Source organism: Dryas octopetala, chromosome 3 (genome assembly GCF_963921425.1).
Source record: "Dryas octopetala chromosome 3, drDryOcto1.1, whole genome shotgun sequence".
Taxonomy (NCBI): domain Eukaryota; kingdom Viridiplantae; phylum Streptophyta; class Magnoliopsida; order Rosales; family Rosaceae; genus Dryas; species Dryas octopetala.
In genome coordinates this window covers 2828895-2853000 of record NC_141368.1, presented here as the reverse complement: position 1 = coordinate 2853000, position 24106 = coordinate 2828895, and the positions used below count along the sequence as shown (strand labels likewise).

General features: G+C 36.9%; 6 protein-coding genes and 1 pseudogene across 7 annotated transcripts; 5 read left to right on the top strand and 2 right to left on the bottom strand.

Annotated features, from left to right (window-relative positions):
• Positions 1-759: 759 nt before the first annotated feature.
• Positions 760-4616, top strand: FKBP53 (FK506 BINDING PROTEIN 53). Its single transcript, XM_086238259.1, has 11 exons — positions 760-924; positions 1261-1334; positions 1516-1754; positions 1868-2001; positions 2417-2771; positions 2948-3124; positions 3424-3685; positions 3756-3840; positions 3934-3975; positions 4070-4118; positions 4232-4616. The coding sequence occupies exons 1-11, from the start codon at positions 912-914 to the stop codon at positions 4311-4313; spliced, it is 1512 nt and encodes a 503-aa protein (XP_086094385.1). The 5' UTR covers positions 760-911; the 3' UTR covers positions 4314-4616.
• A 643-nt stretch (positions 4617-5259) lies between these two features.
• LOC147289553 (enolase) lies at positions 5260-9123 on the bottom strand. The gene is made up of 17 exons (XM_086238688.1): positions 8966-9123; positions 8622-8685; positions 8342-8406; positions 8176-8223; positions 7997-8083; positions 7808-7888; positions 7612-7713; positions 7436-7516; positions 7274-7348; positions 6995-7057; positions 6825-6905; positions 6506-6700; positions 6351-6401; positions 6146-6234; positions 6006-6057; positions 5791-5847; positions 5260-5700 (listed from the first exon to the last, which is right to left on the bottom strand). The coding sequence occupies exons 1-17, from the start codon at positions 9029-9031 to the stop codon at positions 5620-5622; spliced, it is 1338 nt and encodes a 445-aa protein (XP_086094814.1). The 5' UTR covers positions 9032-9123; the 3' UTR covers positions 5260-5619.
• A 1238-nt stretch (positions 9124-10361) lies between these two features.
• LOC147289552 (rRNA processing protein-like protein) lies at positions 10362-12231 on the top strand. Of its 2 annotated transcripts, none has more exons than XM_086238260.1 (2): positions 10362-10454; positions 11011-12231. In XM_086238260.1, exon 2 carries the CDS (start codon positions 11020-11022, stop codon positions 11902-11904), a length of 885 nt encoding a protein of 294 aa, XP_086094386.1. In that variant the 5' UTR covers positions 10362-10454; positions 11011-11019; the 3' UTR covers positions 11905-12231. The 2 variants fall into 2 exon arrangements, with proteins under 2 accessions (XP_086094386.1, XP_086094387.1); XM_086238261.1 differs by having other exon boundaries at positions 10400-10454; positions 10989-12231.
• Positions 12232-13315: 1084 nt separating this feature from the next.
• Positions 13316-14450, top strand: LOC147289551 (uncharacterized; annotated as a pseudogene).
• Positions 14451-16276: 1826 nt separating this feature from the next.
• Positions 16277-18383, top strand: LOC147289550 (heat shock cognate 70 kDa protein-like). The gene is made up of 3 exons (XM_086237925.1): positions 16277-16493; positions 16728-18091; positions 18204-18383. Exons 1-3 carry the CDS (start codon positions 16277-16279, stop codon positions 18237-18239), a joined length of 1617 nt encoding a protein of 538 aa, XP_086094051.1. The 3' UTR covers positions 18240-18383.
• Positions 18384-19231: 848 nt separating this feature from the next.
• On the top strand, positions 19232-19796 carry LOC147289549 (uncharacterized). The gene has a single exon (XM_086237927.1). It carries the CDS (start codon positions 19334-19336, stop codon positions 19742-19744), a length of 411 nt encoding a protein of 136 aa, XP_086094053.1. The 5' UTR covers positions 19232-19333; the 3' UTR covers positions 19745-19796.
• A 225-nt stretch (positions 19797-20021) lies between these two features.
• Positions 20022-23849, bottom strand: LOC147289548 (AT hook motif DNA-binding family protein). Its single transcript, XM_086237081.1, has 5 exons — positions 23014-23849; positions 21733-21800; positions 21439-21570; positions 20832-20993; positions 20022-20617 (listed from the first exon to the last, which is right to left on the bottom strand). Exons 1-5 carry the CDS (start codon positions 23384-23386, stop codon positions 20336-20338), a joined length of 1017 nt encoding a protein of 338 aa, XP_086093207.1. The 5' UTR covers positions 23387-23849; the 3' UTR covers positions 20022-20335.
• Between the last annotated feature and the right edge of the window lie 257 nt (positions 23850-24106).

The following is a 24106-nucleotide window of genomic DNA, read 5'->3' as shown; positions in this document are numbered from 1 at the left end:
TTAACGATTTTTTTAACGAGTTTGGATTAGACCCTTATAAGGTACCCTATAGCAAAGTAAAGACCATTTTTTTAGTGCTGTTATTTAGACCCAATTATTTTATTTTAATCTCCACCAAAATTTTTATACTCAACTCTAAAATTAAAATTTTAAAAACATATTACTATTCCCAACAACTTTTCCAAAAACACCCTTATTACCCAACAAACACACTTAATACTACAGTCAACCTATTCTTTTATATACCCAACATTAAATTGGGTCATTTTTTTTTTGCTACAAGAAGAAGAAGAACGTCGAACCACCAGTCCACTACTCTTGCTTTGGTGGGTTTGCAAATAGAAATAGGAAGATAGTGAGGGATAGTGAGGGAGAGAGAGGGCGATGAAGGTCTGCCAGTCATATCTACCGGCGGTGAGGTGATGATAAGGAGGGGCTATTGGCGGATTGATGGGGATGAATGATGAGTTTGACTTAAATGAGTTTTTTAAATTAGTTAGTATGTTTTTATTGGTCAATTTACATTATGGTAGAGTATGAAATTACATTCTCATTAAAGTGTTAAGATTATTAATAAATTTAGTTGGGAGTCCTGGACTGAATAGCAGCACTTTTTTTTTGGCCAAGAAGTAAAGACCATTTTAATCTGTTCGGCGGGTTCAAATAAAACTTTCGCGCGTCAAGTTTCCTCATGACACGTGTTGGTATCACGGTACATCAAACGACCGAGAAACTGCACTGATGGGGCGCCACGTATTTTTCCTAACTACGGTTGTATACAACGCCTATGATACCACGAGTACCCAAACACAGGGGGAGACTTTGGGGGTTTAAGAGCCAAAGCGAGAGGCGCTGTCTAGGGTTTTAGAGAGAGTTCGAACATCAGCGTGCGAGCCAACTTTACTTGAACGATGGGCTTTTGGGGTTAGTCTTCTTATCAAATTCTCATTTGAATTTCACAATTGGTTTAATGTTAAGATGTCAATGTTATATTAATTTCACAAAAATCGCAAGAAAATAGAATGGAGATTCTGCGAATTATCAGAAACCGAAAGATTTATGCTTGATAATATGGGTAGCTTTAGTCCCTTGTTTGGCTTGTGAGAAATCGTAGCTAAAAAATAGAAAGTTGGAATGTTTGATACTAAAATCAACTTGCATGACCTCGGTTCCTTTAGCTACCAAACGCAGCTTTATATCCCTATTGAATAACTCAATGTTTCACTACTTATTTTGTTTTTGTCGAATTTTAAATTGTAGGAATTGAAGTAAAACCAGACAAACCATATCCATATCACTCGGATAATGTGCAAGGAAAGCTTCACATTACCCAGGTATGTTTTCCCATTCAGCTGTTCAAATCAATTCCATGTTTTTTATTTTCTGTTTTTTATTATTATTATTTTTTTTCCTATGCCATTTGATTGATTAGAGCACTATAAAGTCCTAGAAACCATTGTGAATTGGGTGTGGTATAATGGCTAATGTACTTGTTAACCTCGTGTGATAAATCAGGCAACTTTGGGCCTTGGTAAATCGACGGAGAGGAGCATAATTCAGTGTACCATTGGACAGAAGAGTCCAATATTTTTGTGTTCTTTGTTACCGGATAAGAATGAATCATGTCCTTTGAGTCTTGAATTCAAGGATGGTGATGATTTGGTAGCCTTCTCAGTGATTGGCAAGCGAAGTATCCATCTCTCTGGTTACTTTATAGCTGATCATGGAGATGTTAACGGAGATGACTATGAGTCGTATGTGTTTACTTATTTTTACTTTGATGAGTTTTTCAGTTTTTCTATGTTTGATTTTCTCTCTCTCTCTCTCTCTCTAAACTAATGGCTATTTTGTATTTAACAATTTTAAGAGATTCGTTTGGGGAGGATATTGCTGAGACCGAGTCAGACTCATCAGAATACGATACTGGTGATGATTATGATGATGACTTTATTGATGATGATCTTGACATTTACCCGCCCTCACCTGTTCCCAATAGTGGAGGTACATTGACCTTGTTGTATAACATTTTGTATTTTCCTAGCATATGATTCCAGGGTTCTTTTTTCTCTCTTTTTGTCACATGGACACATCCTTCTGTTGGGAGTTTACGTACTACTAAATATGTTTTGAATGACTCAATTCAGGCTTTGTATGAATTTTGCGACTGATATGAAAGGTTGCTGACCAATGTTAACTTTCTGATAGGTCTTAAGTTCCCAATATTTTTTGTACTCCAAACCATTGATATGATATTATCACTGCAGTATGTTATCCTTTAACATATATTTTTTTAAAAATACTGATGCGTTGGTATAGTACAGCTGTTTCTGTGCCAGACTTTTGGATATGATGTCAGGTCATCTTTATGCTGTAATATAGTGCTTGACTCAAGATTTCTTTTTGGCTTATATCTTAGTTGTAATTGAGGAGATTGTAGATGATGAGAAACCTACTAATGGAAACAGTCAATCTAAACGACCGCTGAAAAAGAATCAATCAAGTGGCTCCGAGGACAACACAAACTCTCATCATCAAATTGTTGTCAAGAGAGGTGCTGGTGTTACTGTTCTGGAAAGCGAAGATGAAGATGGCTTTCCAATATCCGCCAAACACAAAAGAAACTCCAAGATTGAGAAGGCTGAAGCAGAAACAGAAGAGAAAGATAACAGAAGAACTGAGAAAACCAAGAAGAAGAAGGCAAAAGATGGTGATGATGCTACTGGATTAAAAAGAAAAGTAGAAAATATTGACCAAGATGGTCATCCAGAAAGGTGGGTAATTAACCCATTTGATTAATTAGTTGTTTGTAGTTGTAGAACAAATATGTATGTACTATATTTTTCTTGGGGTGTTCCTTCAAGCATACAGTACGAAAATCATTTAAGAAGAGCTTGCCAAATGTATAGTTTTTCTAATTTACTGATTTTCTTTCTCAAAATGATGTCAGGCAAAAGAAAAATAAGAAGAAGAAGAAGCTGAAAGAGCAAGCTAAAGAGGAAAATGCCGATGAAACCAATGTCTACACTGACAATGAAAAACAGCCTGAGGTCTTGAAGAGCCAAGGCATGAACCGGACTTTACCAGTTATGGAGGATGAGCATGAACAAAAGCTCTCTAATGAGAAGTGAGTTCTGCTATATATTTCAATTTTATAAGTGTTGCATTTTAATTGTTTTTTCATCGAGCCAACCAGAGGAATCAATCCAACCCACATATTGTTAACGAGGCTTACAACAATTTGAAGCTGGCTATATGAAACCTTTTCCATCCAAAATTGGAGGCTTATTACAACAATTCTAATATTACTGTTTTATTTACAAAGAAGTCCTTTCAAATTAGTGACTTCTACCGAAAATCAAAAGGTTGGCATGATAATACTCTTGTGTGTGCACACAATAAGTTTGTTTCTGTATACATGGACAGGAGCCCTGACATGGTGATGGATTCTGTCCCTGGTGACCACACCGAGGAGAAAAAGAAGAAGAAAAAGAAGAAGAAAGCCCAAGAGAGTGAAGGAAAAACTAAGGTGGATCAAACTGTTACTAGTGTGGAAGATCAGGACAAATCTTCCTTGGAGCATACTAACGGCAAGTCATCTAAAGTGAGAACCTTTCCAAATGGATTGGTCATTGAGGAGCTAGCTATGGGCAAACCAGATGGCAAAAGAGCTTCTCCTGGGAACAAGGTAAGTCTTAAGGTGTGTTTATTGTTTACCTTTGGATGGATTCTTGACACAGAAATTTATTGTTTTGCAGGTCAGTGTTCGCTACATTGGCAAGCTAAAGAATGGCAAAATATTTGACTCGAATGTGGGGGGGCCTGCCTTTCAATTCCGTTTAGGTAACATAAATGTCATGACAGATATCGAGAATATGTGTTTTACCTTATTTCTTTTTTCGGTTAAGTTTTACCTTATTTCTTTTGGTTGTGCAGGTCTAGGACAAGTTATAGCAGGGTGGGATGTTGGAGTTAACGGTAAATTTTTAAAATGTTAAAATTTTACTTAAATATTAATTAGTTTTGACCAAGCGGTTAGTTGTTACATCTTTTAATGCTTATCTACCTCCAGGTATGCGTATTGGAGACAAAAGAAGACTCACCATTCCACCATCAATGGGGTACAACATTATAATAGTTTTCTGTCCATGAAGCATGGAAACCTAAATCAATTGAGCTTGTTTTCCATTTCTCCATTCCTGCCAAACTTATTTAAATGTTTCTTTTCATGCAGTTACGGACAGAAAGGTGCTGGTCCTAAAATACCACCAAACTCATGGCTTGTGTTTGATGTTGAGTTGGTTGCTGTTCGTTGATTCAGCTGCGGAGACGTTTCCCTTCCAATTTTGAAGTTGTTTTCTGCTGGGAAGATTGGTCTTCAAAAATACGTTATGCTCTGTTCTATTTTAGAAAGTTGCATCTTTAAGTGTCGGTTTCCAAATTAGCCATAATAGCATATACTAGTATATGTCGATTCTGAAATTGTTTATAAGAGTGGTTGATGCGGCTAAGAATATTTCGTGATTACTTTTATACTTTTTCCTTATGGTTTACTTCAATGGTTCTAATCATAAACTAGAATTTCTTATTATAAAAACCTTATGATCATTAAAGATATTTCTAGGATGCCCAATTGAGTATTTTGGGTTCAGTGGGGAAGGAAAGCTTCAAAATCAGAAGCACATTTCCAGCCATGCTTTGTACATTAGGTTACTGTTTTTTTTGTTTGTTTCCCCTTTTCTTTTGATTAGAATCTTTTTTATTTTAATTTTTTTCCAAAATGAAAATTAGTAGGTTGCGTGATTTATTCTTTTCTTCTTTAAAAGAGGATTCTGGGGGGAAATGTATAGCATTCCCATTGTGGTGATCTTTAATACTGGTTACGGAAGATGCAACTACATTGTGACAAAGTGTGATCGCATCAGTTGTGCATCGACGCATGATTCTTTAACTTAAAAAGATAAATATTAAGAAGCTTAGGAGTCAAATTAGTGATTCTTATAAACAGATTTCAATAAGATTATTAGTGATTTTATATTTATTTAACATTAATATAATTCAACTAGAATATATTCATAATTGATTTAATTAGTAAAAAACTATAGAAAGGAATCAAATGAAATATGAATTTCTTCGCCCACTTAAAACAGGCATCTCATAAGTTGGCTCCACTAATTTCTTCTTTCTCGTCTATTATGCATTGATTTTGAAAAATTTTCTTCTTTTCATCTAGAAATATCGTTGATAAACAAGAAAGAAATGTACACCAAACAAGGAAAGAGGATTGAATGTTCCACAAGAAAACGTTTGACTTGACAAGATTTCAAGATTTTGTCTTTGATCCATGAGCAACATAGGCTTAACAACATGAACGGAAGAACCATACAGGGTATCAAATCAAGAAAATCCTGATCAATAAAGCAAACCTCGCATTGCATCACAAAAAAAAAAACTAAAATAGAAACAAACCTAAGGAACTCAATCAACAATCATTAATAGTTCCTGATTCCTCCTCACCAAGATCCTATTAATAACTAGTAAGGATGCTTAGTTACGCAAATTACATGATCCATAGTACCAAAAACCACGAAGTTTATTGATTTTAAGATTCCAGAACACAGATCAGTATGGCTCCACAGGCACTCTGAATTTCGATCCAGCATAGACTGCTGCAGATCCAAGTTCCTCTTCTATCCTAAGAAGCTGCAAAACCAGAAAGGTGAAGCACAGAACAGTTAGAGAGGGATTTTGTTAGTCGCAAGTTACCGAGCAGATGCATGTGCAAAAGTTTACCTGGTTGTATTTAGCAAGCCGTTCTGATCTGCAAGGAGCACCGGTCTTAATCTGGCCCTGAAGGGAGCATAGACAAAATCAGCTTAAACAACAGCCTAAATCCAAAGCTTGGATGATACAATTTTAGTCTAATTCTAAGCGCCTGAAATAAACTTGCAGTTGAATTTATCCTCAGTTTCACCACTATAAGTCTAATTCTAAGCCCCAGCACTTACCGTTGCCAGCCCAACAGAAAGGTCAGCGATGAAAGTATCCTCAGTTTCACCACTACAAGTAAACAAAGAAACCAAATTAGCAAAATATTATGTGTTGTGTGCGCAAAGAGAGAAATGAAAGAAGAGTGAAAATAGGATACCTTCGGTGACTTGCCATGACACCCCAGCCAGCACGTTTTGACATTTTCACAGCTTCAATACTTTCAGTAACTGAACCAATTTGATTCACCTAAACAAATATGAATAAAGAAATTAGTGTCATCATAGTCACCAATAATATGCATGCATCCATAAACTAAAAACCCTTCAATTCTCTAATAAGAGAAGCAAGGGGTGCAGTACTACCTTCAGAAGAAGAGCATTGCATGTCTTCTCCTTGATTGCTTTCTCCACTCGCTGAAGCAGGCACAATGAACAAAGAAATGTCAAGACCCCATTTTCTATAATTCATCACACGTAATTTGACACATATAGTAGTAATAATAATAATAATTGCTTGCCTTTGGGTTTGTTACAAGGAGATCATCACCAACAATTTGCACTTGCTCACCGATTTCACCAGTCATCTTCGCATAGTGTTCCCAATCATCCTGATCAAATGGATCTTCAATCGACACAATTGGATACTCAGCAACAAATGACTTGTAAACATTCTTCAGACTGTCTCCTGATATTTTTTGTGATCCGTCATTTTTCTGTAACAGATAGAATCAAATTGTTCAGCCATCTAACTAGACAACAGATGATAAACCCATTGAATTAGCACATATAAAACATAGATTATTATCCATATGTAGAGATACATAGTAATATAATTACCTCTTCCTTGAAATTCAGGTCATAAGTCTTATCCTTGTTGTCATAGAATTCCGAAGCAGCAACATCCATCCCAATTACAACCTTCCACCAACAGAGAGGAATGAATCAAATGGACATTAAGACAACTATATGGGCTATATTAAATCTAAAATTCCAAAGTTAAAGCTAACCTTTCCAGTATATCCAGCTTTAGCTATTGCAGTCTTCAGCAGTTCAAGACCCTCTTTGTTTTCCTACAAAGCAAAATATCAAAAGACTATAAGCATCCCACTGTCTAGCCCAAATTGGGTCTGCTCTTCGCTACATAAGAGAACTTAATCGATTGAATCATTGGAACAAATAGTAAAGATAGTAAAGAGCACAAGAAAGTTCTGCTTCCATACTAAAGATAGCACCCAAGCCACAATAATTCTTGTCTTGTCTAACAATATATTAAAGAGTTTACGGACCTGAATATTAGGTGCAAAGCCACCCTCATCCCCAACATTTGTGGCATCTTGTCCATACTTCTTCTTAATTACAGCCTGGAAGAGACAACAAGTGGAAACTTGATGAGACTCATAAGGGAGGTCATTCTATCATGCAAAACATGCAAAAGATAATAGTAATACCTTCAGGTGATGATATACTTCTACACCCATCTTCATGGCTTCCTTGAAAGAAGATGCTCCAACAGGGAGAATCATAAACTCCTGTTACAGAAGAAATAATATGAATAATAGTTGCAAGGGGCATTGATTTATCATAATAAAAAGTTCTAACATATTTTAAAAAAATCAACATTAACCTGCATTGCTAGTTTATTGCCTGCATGAGAACCTCCATTGATAACATTAAATGCAGGTACAGGCAACACCAAGGTCTTGTTTCCAGCAAGATTGGCTATGTGCTGCAAAGTAAAGAACAAAAGCACCATCAACAGTGAACCTCACACATGCCATTAACTAAATAAAATGGCAAGGCACCACTCTCATGACACAAACCTTGTAAAGGGGGATCTTGTTCACAATAGCACCTGCTTTACAAACAGCAAGAGACACTGCCAATATGGCATTTGCTCCAAGCTAAAATAATAAAAGTGAGAAGAAACCAGAATTAGCATGGAGCACAACAAAATAATGTAGTAAAAGAGGGGAAGAAGAACCAAGAAGAAAAAGATAATAATAATATACCTTCTGTTTGCACCAGCCCCATTCGTTAACAGTTCCATCAAGCTGCTGAACCATAAAATTGTCAATTTTGGTCTGCTCTGTTGGGTCCTGTAATGCACACAACAAAGCACAGACATCAATAACCAATAGCCTCGTTGGAATAAGAATACAGTCTAATCTAAATACCCTATATATGGTACCTTTCCAATCAAGGCAGGTCCAATGATCGCATTCACATTCTCCACAGCCTAAACCAAAATGAGATTAAATTTCAATGATCAGCTTTGCTCCATTTTAGAAATCAAAATCAAAATGATACAAGAAATCGCAGAGTTCAAAAATTACTAGCGAACAATAACCACATACCTTAAGGACACCTTTGCCAAGATAATCTGAACCACCATCTCTCAACTCCAGGGCTTCATAGATACCTTTGAAGCAATAAAACAATCAAATATCAGTGAAAAAGAACTATAATCAGTATATAATGAACAACAACATGAACACATACATAGTTCCTAAAAGCTAATTCTCCAACACTAACTAAATAACAACTACATATCCATACATTAACAATCAGAACAATCAGCTATACTGAAACAAATGAGGGGAAAGGGGGAACACTATCGCTATGGTTTTTATATACCTGTGGAAGCTCCACTCGGCACAGCAGCTCTAGCGAGAGTTCCATCAGAGAGTGTAACATCAACCTGAAATCCACACCAACATTCAGATATTACGTTTACATATGAATCCAAATGAAAGTAAAAAACACATGTTTGGTTGCTGAGAAATTCCAAGGGAAAGTAAGTAGAAATGTAGCATTACTAACGCGACTCGTCGTATAGGCTCAGTTGGAGGTTGAAAAGTTTGATGATGGTGTTTTAAAGGTGCTCTCACATTTTCTCATAAACCAAACAGAAAGTGAAGAGAGACAAAAAAAACACACACAAACAACAAATCGGACGAAGAAGAAGGAACAAAACTCACCTCGACAGTGGGATTTCCACGGCTGTCGAAGATCTGACGGGCTTTAACAAACTTGATCGTTGCCATTTTCACTTAAACTTCACTTAATCAAAGTCTCCAACACAAACACACTCACTCTTTGTATATATCGAAGGTTCTAGTTTCTTGAGTAAAGTGACGACAAGTGGTGTGCGTGTATATATAGAGGGAGGGAGAACGTGAACGTCTAGCCCGGGCAATGAAATCTTTGCCGTTGATCGCCCAGAAAGTGCTGGCCAAGCAACGGCCGTGATTATTTTCTTGCGAATCACGGATTGCTCGCTTGCTCTCTGTGGGTCCAGAGGGGCATATGAAAAGGAATATGCGGCAGCCCAACTGCTTCTTTTTAGCGTGGTGAAAAAGAAGGGGTAAATTTGGAATTTATGGTGGTTTTTGTCGGTAAAGGTGATTTGGACGCACCCAGATATGATAAACAGCGGTAAAGAAGGGGTAAATTTGGAATTTGATGGTGGTTTTTGTCGGTAAAAGTGATTTGGGCGCACCCAGATAAGATAAACAGCGGCCAGTTACATGGTTTACATTTACCACAGGTTATGAGATATTTTAGACACATGTTTTTACTTTTAGTTTTTACCATAATTTTAGACACATATTTTTCTTTTCTCAACTCTTTTAGAAATATCTAGATCCACCCTATGAGGGTGGAAGAGGTCTGAAAAAAGTTGGATTTTATGGGGATTTTTTTAAGGCCTTTTATAGCATTTTCTTACAAAATAATAGTTTTTATTTATTTTTAGTTTGGATAGGGATATCTGAATTTTAAATATCGTCTAATATTGAAAAAAAAAAATGAATACCACTAAATCACAAATTATTTGTAATTGCAATTTCAACTAATTTTAAGAAAAACAATAATTAATTTATATTAAAATGACTATTATAGTATGAAAATAAAAAAAGAGTATTAAAAAGTGAAAAAATAAGCTATAATTTAGACAAAGCATCTATTTCTTTTTTTTTTTCTTCTAAAACATGTCATTGAGTTGCAAGAAAAAAATTGATTTTTTGAAACAATAATCAATTGTTTAAAATATTGCAAGCAAACATTCCAAGTCAATACATATGACTTTGGATGCCAATCAATCTCAAGCACTATTTTCATTAAAGTTTATTTTTCTTTTTGGTACTTTTCATTAAGATTAATTTTGAATAAAAATCAGTAGAACCTCTTGACAAAATTGACAAAAGCAAAAGTTCAAAATAGAATGAAAAACTTGAAGGGGCATGCATAGTCCATAAGTCCAACCAACTCAAATTCTTAGTGTGGGCTTAGCAAGCCCACTCAACCTTTGTTTCTCTTATTTTTTAAGGGTCAAAGCCCACCCGTTTGAGCCCGAAGCTAAAACCCTACAAGGCAAAGTCCTAAAAACGCTTCCTGTATGTGGTTCACTGCTCGATCAACATTATTCGAACTAGGGTTTTATCAAGGTTTCAGAGGCCGCAGTGAAAGGTAGTTGTTTTTCATACTCACTTGTCCGAAATTTCTCAATCACTAAATTATCCATCCTTGAATAGACTTGTTTGGCTGAATATAATCATAAAATGATCTAAGTTCTTCCTTCTTCTTTTTCTCGGTTCTGTTTGGCAGCCGAGAAAATTTAATTACAAGAGAATGGAATAATATCCCAATTTTGTTTTTTAAATTTTCCCGAAATCCCAATAATAGCTTTCAGTGTTTGAATCTGTTCTTCATAGGTTGTAGTGTGTTAATCTGGTATTTCAAGGTTGTTAGTTGAGCTAGAAATTATAGAGCTATTTCGGCATATGAATACTTCTTTGTTTGTTAAGATTAAGATATATGGATACTTCTTTGTTTGTTAAGATTAAGATATATGAAGACTTATTAGCTGGATTATAAATGTTAGAGTTGCAGCATAGAATGTGATTTTCCTGAATGCATTCATCTGTTTTTTGTACACTTTTTTTTTTTTTTTTTCAAATGTGAACTGCTTTGAAGTGTTTTCTAATGCTTATTAGTCTGAAGGATTTGTCTTGCTTTTCAATAGATTTACTAAATGGTTGTCTCCAACAAAGCTGCCATGATGTTAAATGAAGATACGATGGAAGAGGATGATATGGGAGATGATTTGTCTGAATCAGAATCCGAACTAGAATCTGAAGAGGAGGGAGATGTGAAATTGACTGAACCGTCAAAGAATGCCATATACAACAGAGATGGTCTCCTTGATAAACTTGGAGATATCAGCTGGCCGGAGAATGCAGGATGGGTACATAAGCTTTCCGTTGATATCGATCAAGAGCAACAGGTGGACGTGAACGATGACCTGACACGAGAACTCGCCTTTTATACACAGGCTCTAGAGGGAACGAGGAAGGCCTTCGAGAAGCTTCAGTCAATGGGGCTTCCTTTTCTCAGGCCTGTTGACTACTATGCAGAAATGGTGAAGTCAGATTCCCACATGGAGAGAGTGAGGAGCCGGCTTTTGGTAGAGAAGAAGCAGATTGAGGAAGCTGAGGAGAGAAGGAAAGCTAGGGAGTCCAAGAAATTAGCTAAAGAGATTCAGGCTCAGAAGACGAAAGAGAGAGCTAAGCAGAAAAAGGAAGACATAGAGTCTGTGAAGAAGTGGAGGAAGCAGAGGCAGCAGAGTGGGTTTGCTGGGGGTGACAAAGGCAGTGAGTTGGATTTGGCCTTTGAAGATGGGAAACCATTTGAGAAGTCAAGTAATAAGAGGCCAGGTGTAGCTCCAGGAGATCGGTCTGGAGGGAAGGCAAGACAGGCTGCTGGGAAGGGGAAGAAGAAGAAGAGGGATATCAAGGATTCCAAGTTTGGATTTGGAGGGAGGAAAGGTTCCAAGAAGCAAAATGTGGCTGAAACCACTAATGATTTGAGGGGATTCAATAAAGATACTCTCTCCGCAAATAAGAAAAGGAAGAGGTGATGATGATACTCTTTTATGATTTTGTTTCTGTTTTACTCTTTCTGGTAAGGGCTTGCCTGTGTAGCCTATTGATTTTTGTTGGGGATTCTAGTACATGTGAACTCTTACGTTTGTGGTGCCTTGTTCCATCACCATAGATCTTGAAGTAGTAGTTGTGCTTCTGGCTTCTTGGTGGGATAAAATCGTAGTATGAAGTAATGTTGTTGCTGATGCAAAGCTTTAGTTGGTCTTTTTCATGAAGCCAAACATTATTACCAATTTGTAGCTTTCTTCAAATGAAACATTATGGTCACAACCAAATTTAGAGTTATCTGATATTTGTGCTCATCATTCTACTCTATGAATTGGGTTTCCCATTAAACTGTTAAGTAATATTATATGACATTGGTTTTGGAGTGCGAGGAGCTAAATGACGATGCCAATATTACCTTTTCTTAAGCTGCACTGGTTCTATTTGGAGTGTTATGGGCTTTGAGACGGAAGTTGATGACGGCTTTGGCTAACGGAGCCCATGGAATTGGCTACTGGGTCGACTTTTTTCTAAGGAAAACCATGTGCTTCAACCTTCGTTGACAAAATTATCACCATAGAAGTCAACCAGACCGGATGGGGAATCCTGGTCAATCGATTTTCAAACTTAAAAGATGATGCTTCTTACCTTAGTAAAAGAGATTAAAAAAAAAAAATGCTGCTTCTTGTTAGTCAGACTCATAAGAAACAACTGTTATACCATTAAAATCATGGCCTCTAATGGACCACTTTCCATTAAAACTAAATTTTTTATGAAGGAGGATATACTATATAGTTTGGGTTTTTTTCTTGTAAATTAAAAAATTTTGGTTTTACTGTCATTGGTACAATGCTACCCCCTCTATTTTCTCTTATTTATCATCTATATACAAATTAATAATTAAAGAAAAAAAACATACATAAAATAAAAATTTGGGTTCTGCCTCTTGGCCTTAAAATTTGGGTACTATGTCTATGTATGATGAGTTGATGGCAATTTTTGATGACATAAGAAACTGAGAAAGGTCCATGCATCATGCATGTGAGGTTCCTGGGAGGTACTTGGACTTTTGATTAAATTAAAAAGGGAGACCCACCATACGGTTGGAAGTTTCATCCCAATTACAATTTATTAAACAAAAACATATAATATGTAATTCCTGGGTAGCTTTCACACCACACCTCACCATCTCTACTCCTTAACATGTCCTACAAAAAGCTTATTGCCTACACCACACCAGTTGCCTACATATAATATGTAATTCCTGGGTAGCTTTCAACACACCAGTTGTTTAAATAGGCCATTTTCGTTCTGCTAAAACCGTACCCCCATCTCGATCATCACTCCCTTCTTGCTTTTGTTCATCAAAATTTTATATATCCTTCCAATCGCTCTACAACAATGTTGGATTCTACATTGGACTTGCTCACTCAGGCTGCTTCCAATTCTCTGTTTGTTTTCTGTTTCTGCAATTTGATCATAGTCATGATCTTCCTGGGCTCGAAACCCGGCTCTTACTTCCATCAAGAAAGTGAAATTCCTCTCTCAATGACCACCAAAACAAACAAAAATTATCATAAACAAGTTGAGGATGATCGTGATGCTAAATGGGAGCAAAAGGGTATGATCAATTCTTCAATTGTTTTCAGTCATGAAGTGTCAAATGCCAAGAAAGAACTTGCCTGTGATGAATCTGATGAGAATGGCAGCAACAACCATCATAATGACAGCAAGGAGTGTGACAATGAGGATGAGCTGAGAAGAAGAGTGGAAGAATTTATTGAAAAGGTTAACAAAGGATGGTGTTCGTATGATGAATCGTCTGGGCATAACGACAAGTCACACAAGACTTAACATCATGTTGTTTGGGCCTAAGCCCTTCCTAGGCTCCTAGCCCCTGACCTACCAGGCTCCTCCTAGGTCACGACCTCTTAGACTCCGGCCTCCTAGGCTCCGGCCTCATAGGCTCCGGCCCCATAGGCTCCGGCCTCCTAGGCTCCGGCCTCATAGGCTCCGGCCCCATAGGCTCCGGCCTCCTAAGCTCCAGCCTCCTAGGCCCCGACTCGTGTCAACTCACTCGGATCCTCGAGACCGGTGACACGTGGCGCTCCTACAGTGCAAGTCATCACAAGGGACACGTGTCATCACCGGATTGGTTGACACTCTTCCAAACGTACTATAAAAAGGTACCTTCTTGTCACAAAAAGGACGACTGAAATCATTATTATACTATTCACTCACTCTGCTCTCAGATCTCTCTGAACACTGACTTGAGCGTCGGAGGAGCTTTGGCCGGCACCACACCGGTGCCCTTCCCGCTCACTTTTGTGTACTTGCGCAGGGTGCTTTGGATATCATTCTCTCTCATTCCTCACCAGTCGGACTCAGCTACTCGTTCCTGCCCCACTTCGACGTGTCGTCCTCTCAGTGGTGGGTCAACGGGCCTACGTGGTTCGACTCGACGTTGACTGCTCTACCATTTTTGAGCATCAACAGATGGAGGGCAGAATTGTTGAAAACTTCACATTTAATCTAGGCAGGCATGGCCTAAAAGCCTGCATTATGAATGTGTAAGCTTGGTTTTGGTGATCAAGCTGAAAGTTTTGTATATTCATGTAACTCTGATGTCGTTTACTGAGGGAACTTTAATTTTGATCATTAGAAAAGAAATGTTCTTAGCATATTGGTGCTTCTGAAAATGAAGTGGTCTGCAACTGCAATCATATCTGTGAACTTCTTGACCCTTTCCATATGTTTGGGAGGGTAACTCTGTTTTTTTTTTTTTTGGCCACGGGTGGGTAAACTCTGTTTAAACATAAAGGACTTGTATAAGATTAACAAAATGTAAGCAAAGCCTCTTTAGCGTGTGGATGATTCAAATACTATAAACACCATTTGATTCTCATCTCACATGGATAAAAAGGGAAGTAGTGCTTGTAAAGTTACAAATTGGCATGTTCGTAAGCTGCATGATATCAGGCTATTAGCCATTGAACTTTCTTTTTTCTTCTTTTATACTTTTGGGCCATTATGCAACTTTTTGTCACTTCCCCCGCTTATGGGCCATTATTCTTTTATCCTATTATTACATGCACACATCTTTTTAATTTTTAAATTTGAAAAAATTACAGATTTGATCAACTTATTTTATACCTAATTCAATTTTGGTCCACTAATTTTTTTAAGTTCTGTTTTGGTTTACTAATTATTTTACTTGTTCAATAAAGGTTCAGTTCGAGAATTTCAGTTTTGAGGTTTATGATTTTAAATCCTTTGGGTTGTGTTTTCTTCAATTATAATTGAAGTATAAGTTATATTTCATCATTTTTTAGTTATAGGAACCAATTTGGAGTATTAGAATTGAAGTTGGGTAAAGTTTGAAAAATCTGAAAAATTTTCTGATAAAAATTGGCTGTTTCAGGTACCCTATTTTGGGGTTAATTATCTTGAGTTTTAGAATTCCAATTTGAATAATCTTTATATGGTTGTAAAGATGAGATGCATAATAATTTTAAATTAAGTATATGTTTGTTGAATTTAGGTGAGATTTGATAGGGTAAAATATGGGCTAAATTTGAGAAAATAAATATGGACATTTATTGAACAAGTAGAATAATTAATGGACCAAAATATAACTTTAAAAAAATCGTGGACCAAAATTGAACTAACTATAAAATAAGTAGACTACATCTATAATTTCAATTCAGAAGGCCCATATATAGCTAGATGGGTCACTTTAGGAGCTCTGATTTTGGGCTTATGATCAATGACATACAGACTTGGGTCAGTGCTGCTTTGACTGATGGGACCACATGCTCTGATGGGTTTGAAGGGAATGGGATGAATGGGAATTTGAAGACTGTTGTGAGGGGCTGGATTGTGAATATTGCACAATTGACTAGCAATGCCTTGGATTTGAACAACAGGTACGCCTCAATTCATGGTTGAATTGATCAGCCAGTACTCTTCATGATTGAGATTAATTCTATTACTATATAGGATTAGTTTAATGATCGAATTCTTACAAACTTTGGGCCTTTTAGTTTTCCTAGTAGGAATATGAATCTTAATCAATTACGGAGAAGAAATGTAAAGAGAGTTTTTACGCTAATTGTTTTGTTTGGTTGAATTCTTATAAATTTTGAGCCTTTTAGCTTTCCCTAGTAGGAATATGATTCCTAATCAATTATGGAGAAGACCCGTGACGATAATTCTTATAACACGCCTAAATTAACTTGACCCTATAAAACCTAAAGCATGCACACAGATAGACAAGGCTTAAGTAAATAATTCAAGCATTTAATTATCTTCCTGCGACCAGTTTTGGCCTTTTATATTCTTGTTCGAGTTGTTGAATTGAGAATGGTAGGAGAAGAAGAGGTTCATGCAATAGGGATTGACTTGGGCACAACATATTCGTGTGTGGGAGTGTGGCAGGGAAATCATATAGAAATCATAGCCAATGATGAGGGCAAGAGGACTACTCCATCTTATGTTGCCTTCACTGACACCCAACGCTTGATAGGCGATGCAGCCATCAACAAAGTCATTAGAAACCCCGCAGCCAACTCCATCTTTGGTATATATGGTCCGTCTTTTTAACTAATTTCCACGTAGAGTACATATTTAATTTGTTTCTCAAATCAGTTTTATTTTATATTTGTCCGAGGCTTCTCTATATATTACTTCCTTTAATTTTTGTTTTTTAGTTCTCTGTCAGTATAGTTTCGTTTTTAGGGAATATTTAATTTTCCTTGTTGGAGAATTATAATTGTGTTTCTAACTTTGACATCAATTAATTTAAATATTGTAGATGTAAAAAGGTTAATTGGTAGACGATTCAGTGACAACCATGTTCAGAAGAATATGAAGGTGTGGCCATTCAAGGTGATTGAAGGTCCTGGTGACAGGCCCATGATTGTGGTTACTCATAAGGGGGTAGAGAAACAATTTGATGGTGGAGAAATCTCATCCATGCTTCTAAGAAAGATGCGGGAGTTTGCTGAGGCATACCTTGAAAGGACTGTGAAGAAGGCAGTGATCACTGTCCCTACTTACTTCGGTGTGGCACAACGTCAGTCTACAATGTATGCGAGTGTCGATGCTGGTCTAGAGGTGATGCATCTTCTCGACGAACCAACTGCTGCAGCCATTGCTTATGGGCTTGACAAGAAAGCCGGTTGGTATAGCAAGAGGAATGTGATGATATTTGATCTGGGTGGTGCTACTTTAGATATCTCATTACTTGTCATAGGAGATGATATCTTTCAAGTGAAGGCCACAACTGGAGACTCTTATCTTGGAGGTGAAGACTTTGATAAGAGAATGGTGCTGTATTGTGTTGAGGAATTCAAGAGGATGCATGAATTGGACGTCCGTGAAAACCCCAGGGCTCTTATGAGGTTGAAAAAAGCCTGTGAGAAGGCAAAGAGGAAGCTTTCATTTAAGTTATCCACTGACATTGAAATTGATAATTTGGACCAGGGTATTGATTTCTATATAACTATTACTCGTTCCAAATTTGAACAACTCAACATGGATTTCTTCAACGAGTGTATGAAGCATGTGAACAAGTGTTTGAGGGATGCCAACATGGACACAAACAGTGTCCATGATGTTGTTCTTGCTGGTGGCTCATCTAGAATTCCCAAGGTGCAGCAGCTATTGCGGAATGTGTTCGAGGGAAAGAAACTGTGTAAGACCATTAATCCGGATGAGGTGGTGGCATACGGTGCCGCTATGCAAGCTGCAGCCAGAAGAGGGAAGCTTCAACTCTTTACAATATTCTTGGATGCCACCCCTTTGTCACTTGGGGTTGGGGTGAATACTACATCATTGAATACCGATAAAGAACATATCATGGAAATTGTGATTCCAAGAAACACCAAAATTCCTGTCGCCAAGACAATCACTTTAACTACAGATTGTGACGACCCACATTGCGCGACCTTCTCCATTTGGGAGGGTGAGAGTAGAACAACATTAGATAATAACTTTTTGGGCAAGTTGAGCCTCCATCACATTACTCCAGCTCCAAAGCGTATTCCTAAATTTAATGTTTGCTTTGATATTGATGAAAACGGTATCTTGATTGTCTCCGTTGAGGAAAAATTCAGTGGCCAGAAAAAAATGATTACAATTACTAGTTCTGAAAGTGTTAGGGCATGGCGACAAAGGGTAACAAACCATAATTCATGGCATACTATTTAATTAAGACTTCTTTTAGTACATATATTGTAAAATCAATATGATATTCTTCTAACTTTTAATTTGTTATACTTGAGCCCAGGTGAATGAGAAACGAAAAGCGAAGAGGGAGATATGAAAGAAAACAGAGACGATAGGCACTCCTCCGCTGGCCTGGTCGTGAGATGGCTATTTGTTTTTTTCTTTTCCGTAACAGCATTCATTGTAATCGATTTAAATGTCTTGCAAGAAAGCATTTGTTTGTAACCTCTTAAGATGTCTTGCATGCACAATTTCAGTGAGGCCTGACCCAGTTATTGAGATGTCTTTCATAATGACAAGTTTTTACCATATCTTGATGTTTGCCAATTAATCCAATTTTTTATAGCTAGGAATCTGTTAACATAGTTACTGAACCACTCTTTAAATATAAACTGTCTATTTATTTAATTTATTCAATAATAATTATATAACCAAACAATTATATGACATGTTAATCTTTAAATTTTATGGTTATTACTTTTTCGATCACTATTATATCACCATTTTCAGGAAAACTATCAATTTGAGGGTCCAGTCAACGTTTTTGCCTGACTTATACTTGTTGGTCGGATATCAACTTCAAGTAAGTTGGTAAGTCAAAGATTTTTTTTTTGTTTGTATAATATAAATATATAACCCACCTTCAAATATTGTTTTATTTAGACTATTCGAAGTCTCTTTCACATAATTACCTAACCTTATAGTTTGTCAATATCTTGCAAATTTAGTCAATTTTAAGAGGGGTCAGTCAAACACTGAGTATTAATTTCTTATAATCACGATCATGTAGAACAAAAAAGAGGACAGCAAAGCGCCAGGAAAACAGGCTTGGTAGGAGAGGCTGAGAAGGATCCATGTGAGCTTCTTGTTTGGTACAATGGACCTTTAATTAATTTAATGAAAAAGAGGCCCCGTAGGATAGTTGGGATTTGGGAATAAGCTTTCCAATGAATCATACATAAATGATTAATAAAAACATATTATATGGCATTTTTCATTAGCTTTCACACTACAAACATCATCTCCTCCTTAACTTCTGCTACAAAAAGCTTCGCACCCACTCTCTCATTCTTCCATACAAGAGTTTAAATGAGCTAACCTCTCTCATTCTGCTAACCATCATCTCGCTCTCTCTCTCTCTCTCTCTCTCCTATTTTGTTAACAAAGTTTTCCCTTTCAGTATCCACAACTATGCTTGACTCAACCATAGATTTAATCACTCAGGCAGCTTCCAATTCTCTGTTTGTATTCTGCTTCTGCAACTTGATCATAGTCATAATCCTCTTGGTCTCCAAACCCATCTCCAACAATGACGAAGAAAGCGCAGTTCACCTTCCCATGGCCATCAACAAGTCTGTGGATGATGAACAAGGCAAAACTGCTAAACAAGTGTGCAAAGAGAACAATGCCTCAGTGCAAGTCAGTGAAGTGTCAGATGCCCAGAATAAAATAGCTGATAATAGTAAAGTCTGCAGCTCCAATGAAAAGGACATTGATGAAGCTGAGGCTGATGATGAGCTGAGGACAAGAGCTGAAGAATTTATTAAAAAAGTTAATAAAGCATGGAAAGCAGAATTGGTAAGAACCTCATGTTTATTCTAGGCACAGTCTGAAGCCACCAGTGTGACTGGTTGTACTTTTTACAGATAGTCCAGCAATTTTGTGTTACCTGATGGAACTGTGCAGCAGCTGTGTTGATACAAATCTTTAGAAAGAATGTTCTTAAATTGGCTGTCTACGATTTCTTTGTATATTTTTCTTTTAACTTCATGTTCCAATTATTGAGATTTAGAGAGAGAGAGAGAGAGAGAGAGAGTTTTGTATATAAATCACTCATAAGTTCATAACCAAAACAAGATCCAATCAAATTCCAACTTTAAGATACCAAGAACTTGACGGGACAAATGACGAATCATGTTTCATACATCTAAAAATGCTACATCATACAACACTAGAAATACAAGAATACAACAGCAGCCACGGGATAAGCCTCATGATCAAGAGGCCGACCTAATACCTACTAAGAAAGACTACAATTCTGGGTTAAAACCAACATGGAGGTTAAGCCTAGTTTGTCCTTCACAAAGAGCCAATGAGTTTATATTGGTGTCAAACAAGGTTGAGTGAGCCTAAATGTCACTGAGTCTGAAGAAAACAATTAAAATACAAACATCACACTAGGAACAAACTTGATCAACAAGAAACTTCACAGTTTGGTTGGCCAGGGCCTTTAGATTCTTCTTCTGGTAACAATGATTTATTCTCAGCAGCTGAGTTCTTAAAGTTCAGAGAAGTTGAATTGTTTCCGTGGAAGGAAGAAGAAGTCAGAATGGGCTTTACTCCACCATAGCCCTTCATTTCTCCACCAGACACGGAATTGACAACGAGAGGAACAATCGACGATACAGGCTCAATTCTCTGCTTCTTGGGCTTCTGTTCCTGCTGGTGACCTGGTAGAAAACTGCCCGCCACAACCTGATGTAGTCAAAACAGTTCAGAGAGAGAATTAATATACAAGTGGAACAAGCAAAAATGCAGAATTCATTGTTATGCAGCAGGAAGAATTAGCTATATTACAACGACTTTTGTAGTAAATTTCAACATTTAGAGGTCACAAATTAATGACTTTAAAGACTATCAATGTCTTTTCCTTCAGCGTTTGTTTTCTTTTCCTGGGAAATGACGTTACCTGCACGGGGCCAGCAGCTACCAATAGACCGGCAAGTCCTCCCCCAACCACTCTACCATCTGGACCTGCCAAAGAGACACTCATCCCACCAGATCTGCTCTTTGTTCCTGCATTCTCAGTTGGCATATATGACCCAGACAAGGAAAGTATTTCAAAACGGCCCTGTAAAAATAACAAAAGGAGCTTGATGTTCTGTCTTGAGCAACAATGTCGTGATATTGAATATGATAACAGTTTAGTTACATCATGTCAGCCAAGTTACAAACTTGAAAATTAAATTGGGCTGACATAAAGATAACACTTTTACTAAAACTGTTAAAGATGAGTAATTTACTATCTTCTAGTCACCACAGTTAAACCAATTTTCCACAGTAATGATGTAATCCTCAGCAAGTTGATAATTGCTGCATTTTCTTTTGATTTAGTGTGTGTGTACATATATGTTCTGTTTTTTAAGAAAGAAAACTGCCACGCTCATAAGAGAAACAGAGCATTTAAAAACAAAAGTCATGCGGTATACACAACACCAAATATGAGAATAGTGTGAAGCTAAGAAGTTACATGATGCAGTACAAAGGCAATTTCAAAGAAGGATGAAAGGCCATACCTCATATGTTAAAGTACCCCCAGAAGAACTGGGCTGACGAAGTGTAACATTTGAAATGGTACCATTTGCAGAAAGTATGCAAATAGCTCGAGATCCTTGTTGAGAGAATGACATAATCTTCATCATAACATCCTACAACAACCAAAAGAAATATCAGAAACCAAGTATTTACTACAACTTAGATTATCAAATCACTAAACACTGGAAAGATGAAAACTCATCTTTAACAAATTTTGAGATAAAGTGCAACATAGATCTAGTAAATTTGTTTCACATATATTTTCCAACGCATACCTCGCCAGCATTGACAGTGAGGACATGAGGTGTAAAGTTTGCACCAACGGAGTATGCAATTCTCTCACCTACAAAAAAATTAAAAAACCTCAGTAAACCTTACTGAAATTATTATTACAATTTGGAATTGCATAATTAAACCCCCAGAAGCATACCGATTAAGATTCAGAATTCTAGTATTAATAATCTAATCACAAAAATTACAGCAATCAAACTGGCCAAAGTATTTGTTCTCTCTATTTTCTTTCTGAGTGTAAGAGAGAAAATATTAACAAACAAATAAATTCTCATTTACTGTATGTAATTCCCATAAGCCCGAAATTGTTGCCTAGTTCATCGGTAGAAAGAGGCCACTCCAACCAATCTGATGAACTTGAGAAGGCAACAAACAAGAAGTGAATGAATAACTTATTATAGAAATTTATAATTTATAATAAAGGCCATATGTAATGGCTTAGGGCCATTAAAAAAACCACCCGGTGACTAGACTGCCCATATTTCTGAGGAGGCAGGAGCTCTCAAACCCAATATGAGGTTTCAAGAGTGGAATGGTCAGAACTGGCTCAGAAAATATTAAAATTATAATCCAGAACCTATAAACCAAGTGCTTGTGTCCATAATTCTCACAACCAGATGGAATATTAACTCTTACATGCCAATCCATATCATTTTCTTCCACTACAGTCTCTACTTGAGCTTGCTTCATTTTTTCCTTTCTTTCCACAGAACCCCACCAGAGTCAGCTGGTTTTTAAGACATAATCACTAGATTAGACAAGTCTAATCCCAGTCACGTCAGCAAATTAGTGGACTCTCTACCCTATTGAACAAGCTGGCACCTTCAATCATTCTCATTCTGTTTCCTTGTAAGCTTTAAAGGCAAGGAGTATAATAATATTGTAGCCAGCAGAAAAATTCCACATATAACAGTAAGTAACAACATCAGCAAATCTTTTCTTCACCACAAATATACCATTACTTCCAGATCTGACAGGGAATCTGATAAAAGGGTCCACTATCACACCAAATCCAACATTCTCTTCAAATCTTACTGTAAAAACCCAAATCCAATAAAAAAAAAAATCCATCTTTCACCTCAAACCAGATCCCCAAGCTCCAGGCTTTTGAAATTTTACACACAACTATAACATGATTCCTTAAAAGCTACAATAACAGATCATGATCTCAGATGTAACAGTAAAAACGGTAACCAACAATTTAACTGAAAGTCAAAATTTCCAAAGCTCAAAATTTTAAAAGGGTCTTCATTTCATTTCATTACCTGAGCTCTCAAAAACGTCATACTTGTGTGACTTCTTGACTGAGTCAATGGGTTTTCCTCTGCCCCGTTTCCAAGCTGAGAACTCTCCGGTGAGTGGAATCGACGACGAAATCGGCATCGGCGACAATGCCAACGTGGCGGTCTTGGCAGGATTGTCAGGGCCGTACTTCCTAGGCCTCCCCCTCTTCTTCTTCACTTCCGTACCACCGAGCACGGCCAAGCTCATTGGCGAGGCCGTAGCAGCTGCCGCCATTGTCGGACCCCCAGACTGGGTCGGGTTTTCACTTCTTGGGGCGACCCGGTAGATATCTGGAGCTTGTTCACCGCTCACTGCTACCCCAGAACCCAATCTGTCTTGTTCCTCCATATGCATGTGTAATTTCAGACAGCAAAAACCACCAAAACCCTAAAAAAAGCTTAAACCCTACAAATCCTTTAAACCTTAAAATCTACCCATTTATATTCTTCAACCTTAGAAAAAACACCCAGAAAGAATTGAAATGCAAAAGAAAAACCCAGAAGATTTCTGTAAAACTAGAGCTAGAAAAATTTCCAATTAAATTTCAGAGAAAATTTAGAGCTCCAAAAACTAAAACCCCTCTTTGCATGCTGAAAGGTCAAGAGCATAGAGCTGCAATTGCTGTAGTTCTGAGGCTTGTCTCCACCATTGTAGAGAAAGCACAGAGCTTCAATGGCAGAAGCTGAATTTCAGTAAAAAATTGTAAACAACTTCCAGGAATTACAAGGAATTAGAAGCACTAATTCTTGGAGTGATTTCAGAAATACTTCTAAGAAATGTAAATTTAGGGTTTTGCAGGAAAAGGAGGAGAAATAAATAAAGTATAAAAATGGAAAATTAGAATAAAAAATAAATTGTATGATTAAATATTGAGGAATTTAATTAATAATTAATATTTTAATTGTAATTCAAAGTATAAAATTTAGTTAAGAAAATGGTTCACGTCCGTCTTGGAAATTTAATAAAGGTGATTTAATAAATGGACAACGATACTAAATTTGAATATTAAAAGAATAATGAAGTTTAGTTTGAGAAAAGAAAAGGGCTTTTTTATTTTAAATTACATTTTATTTA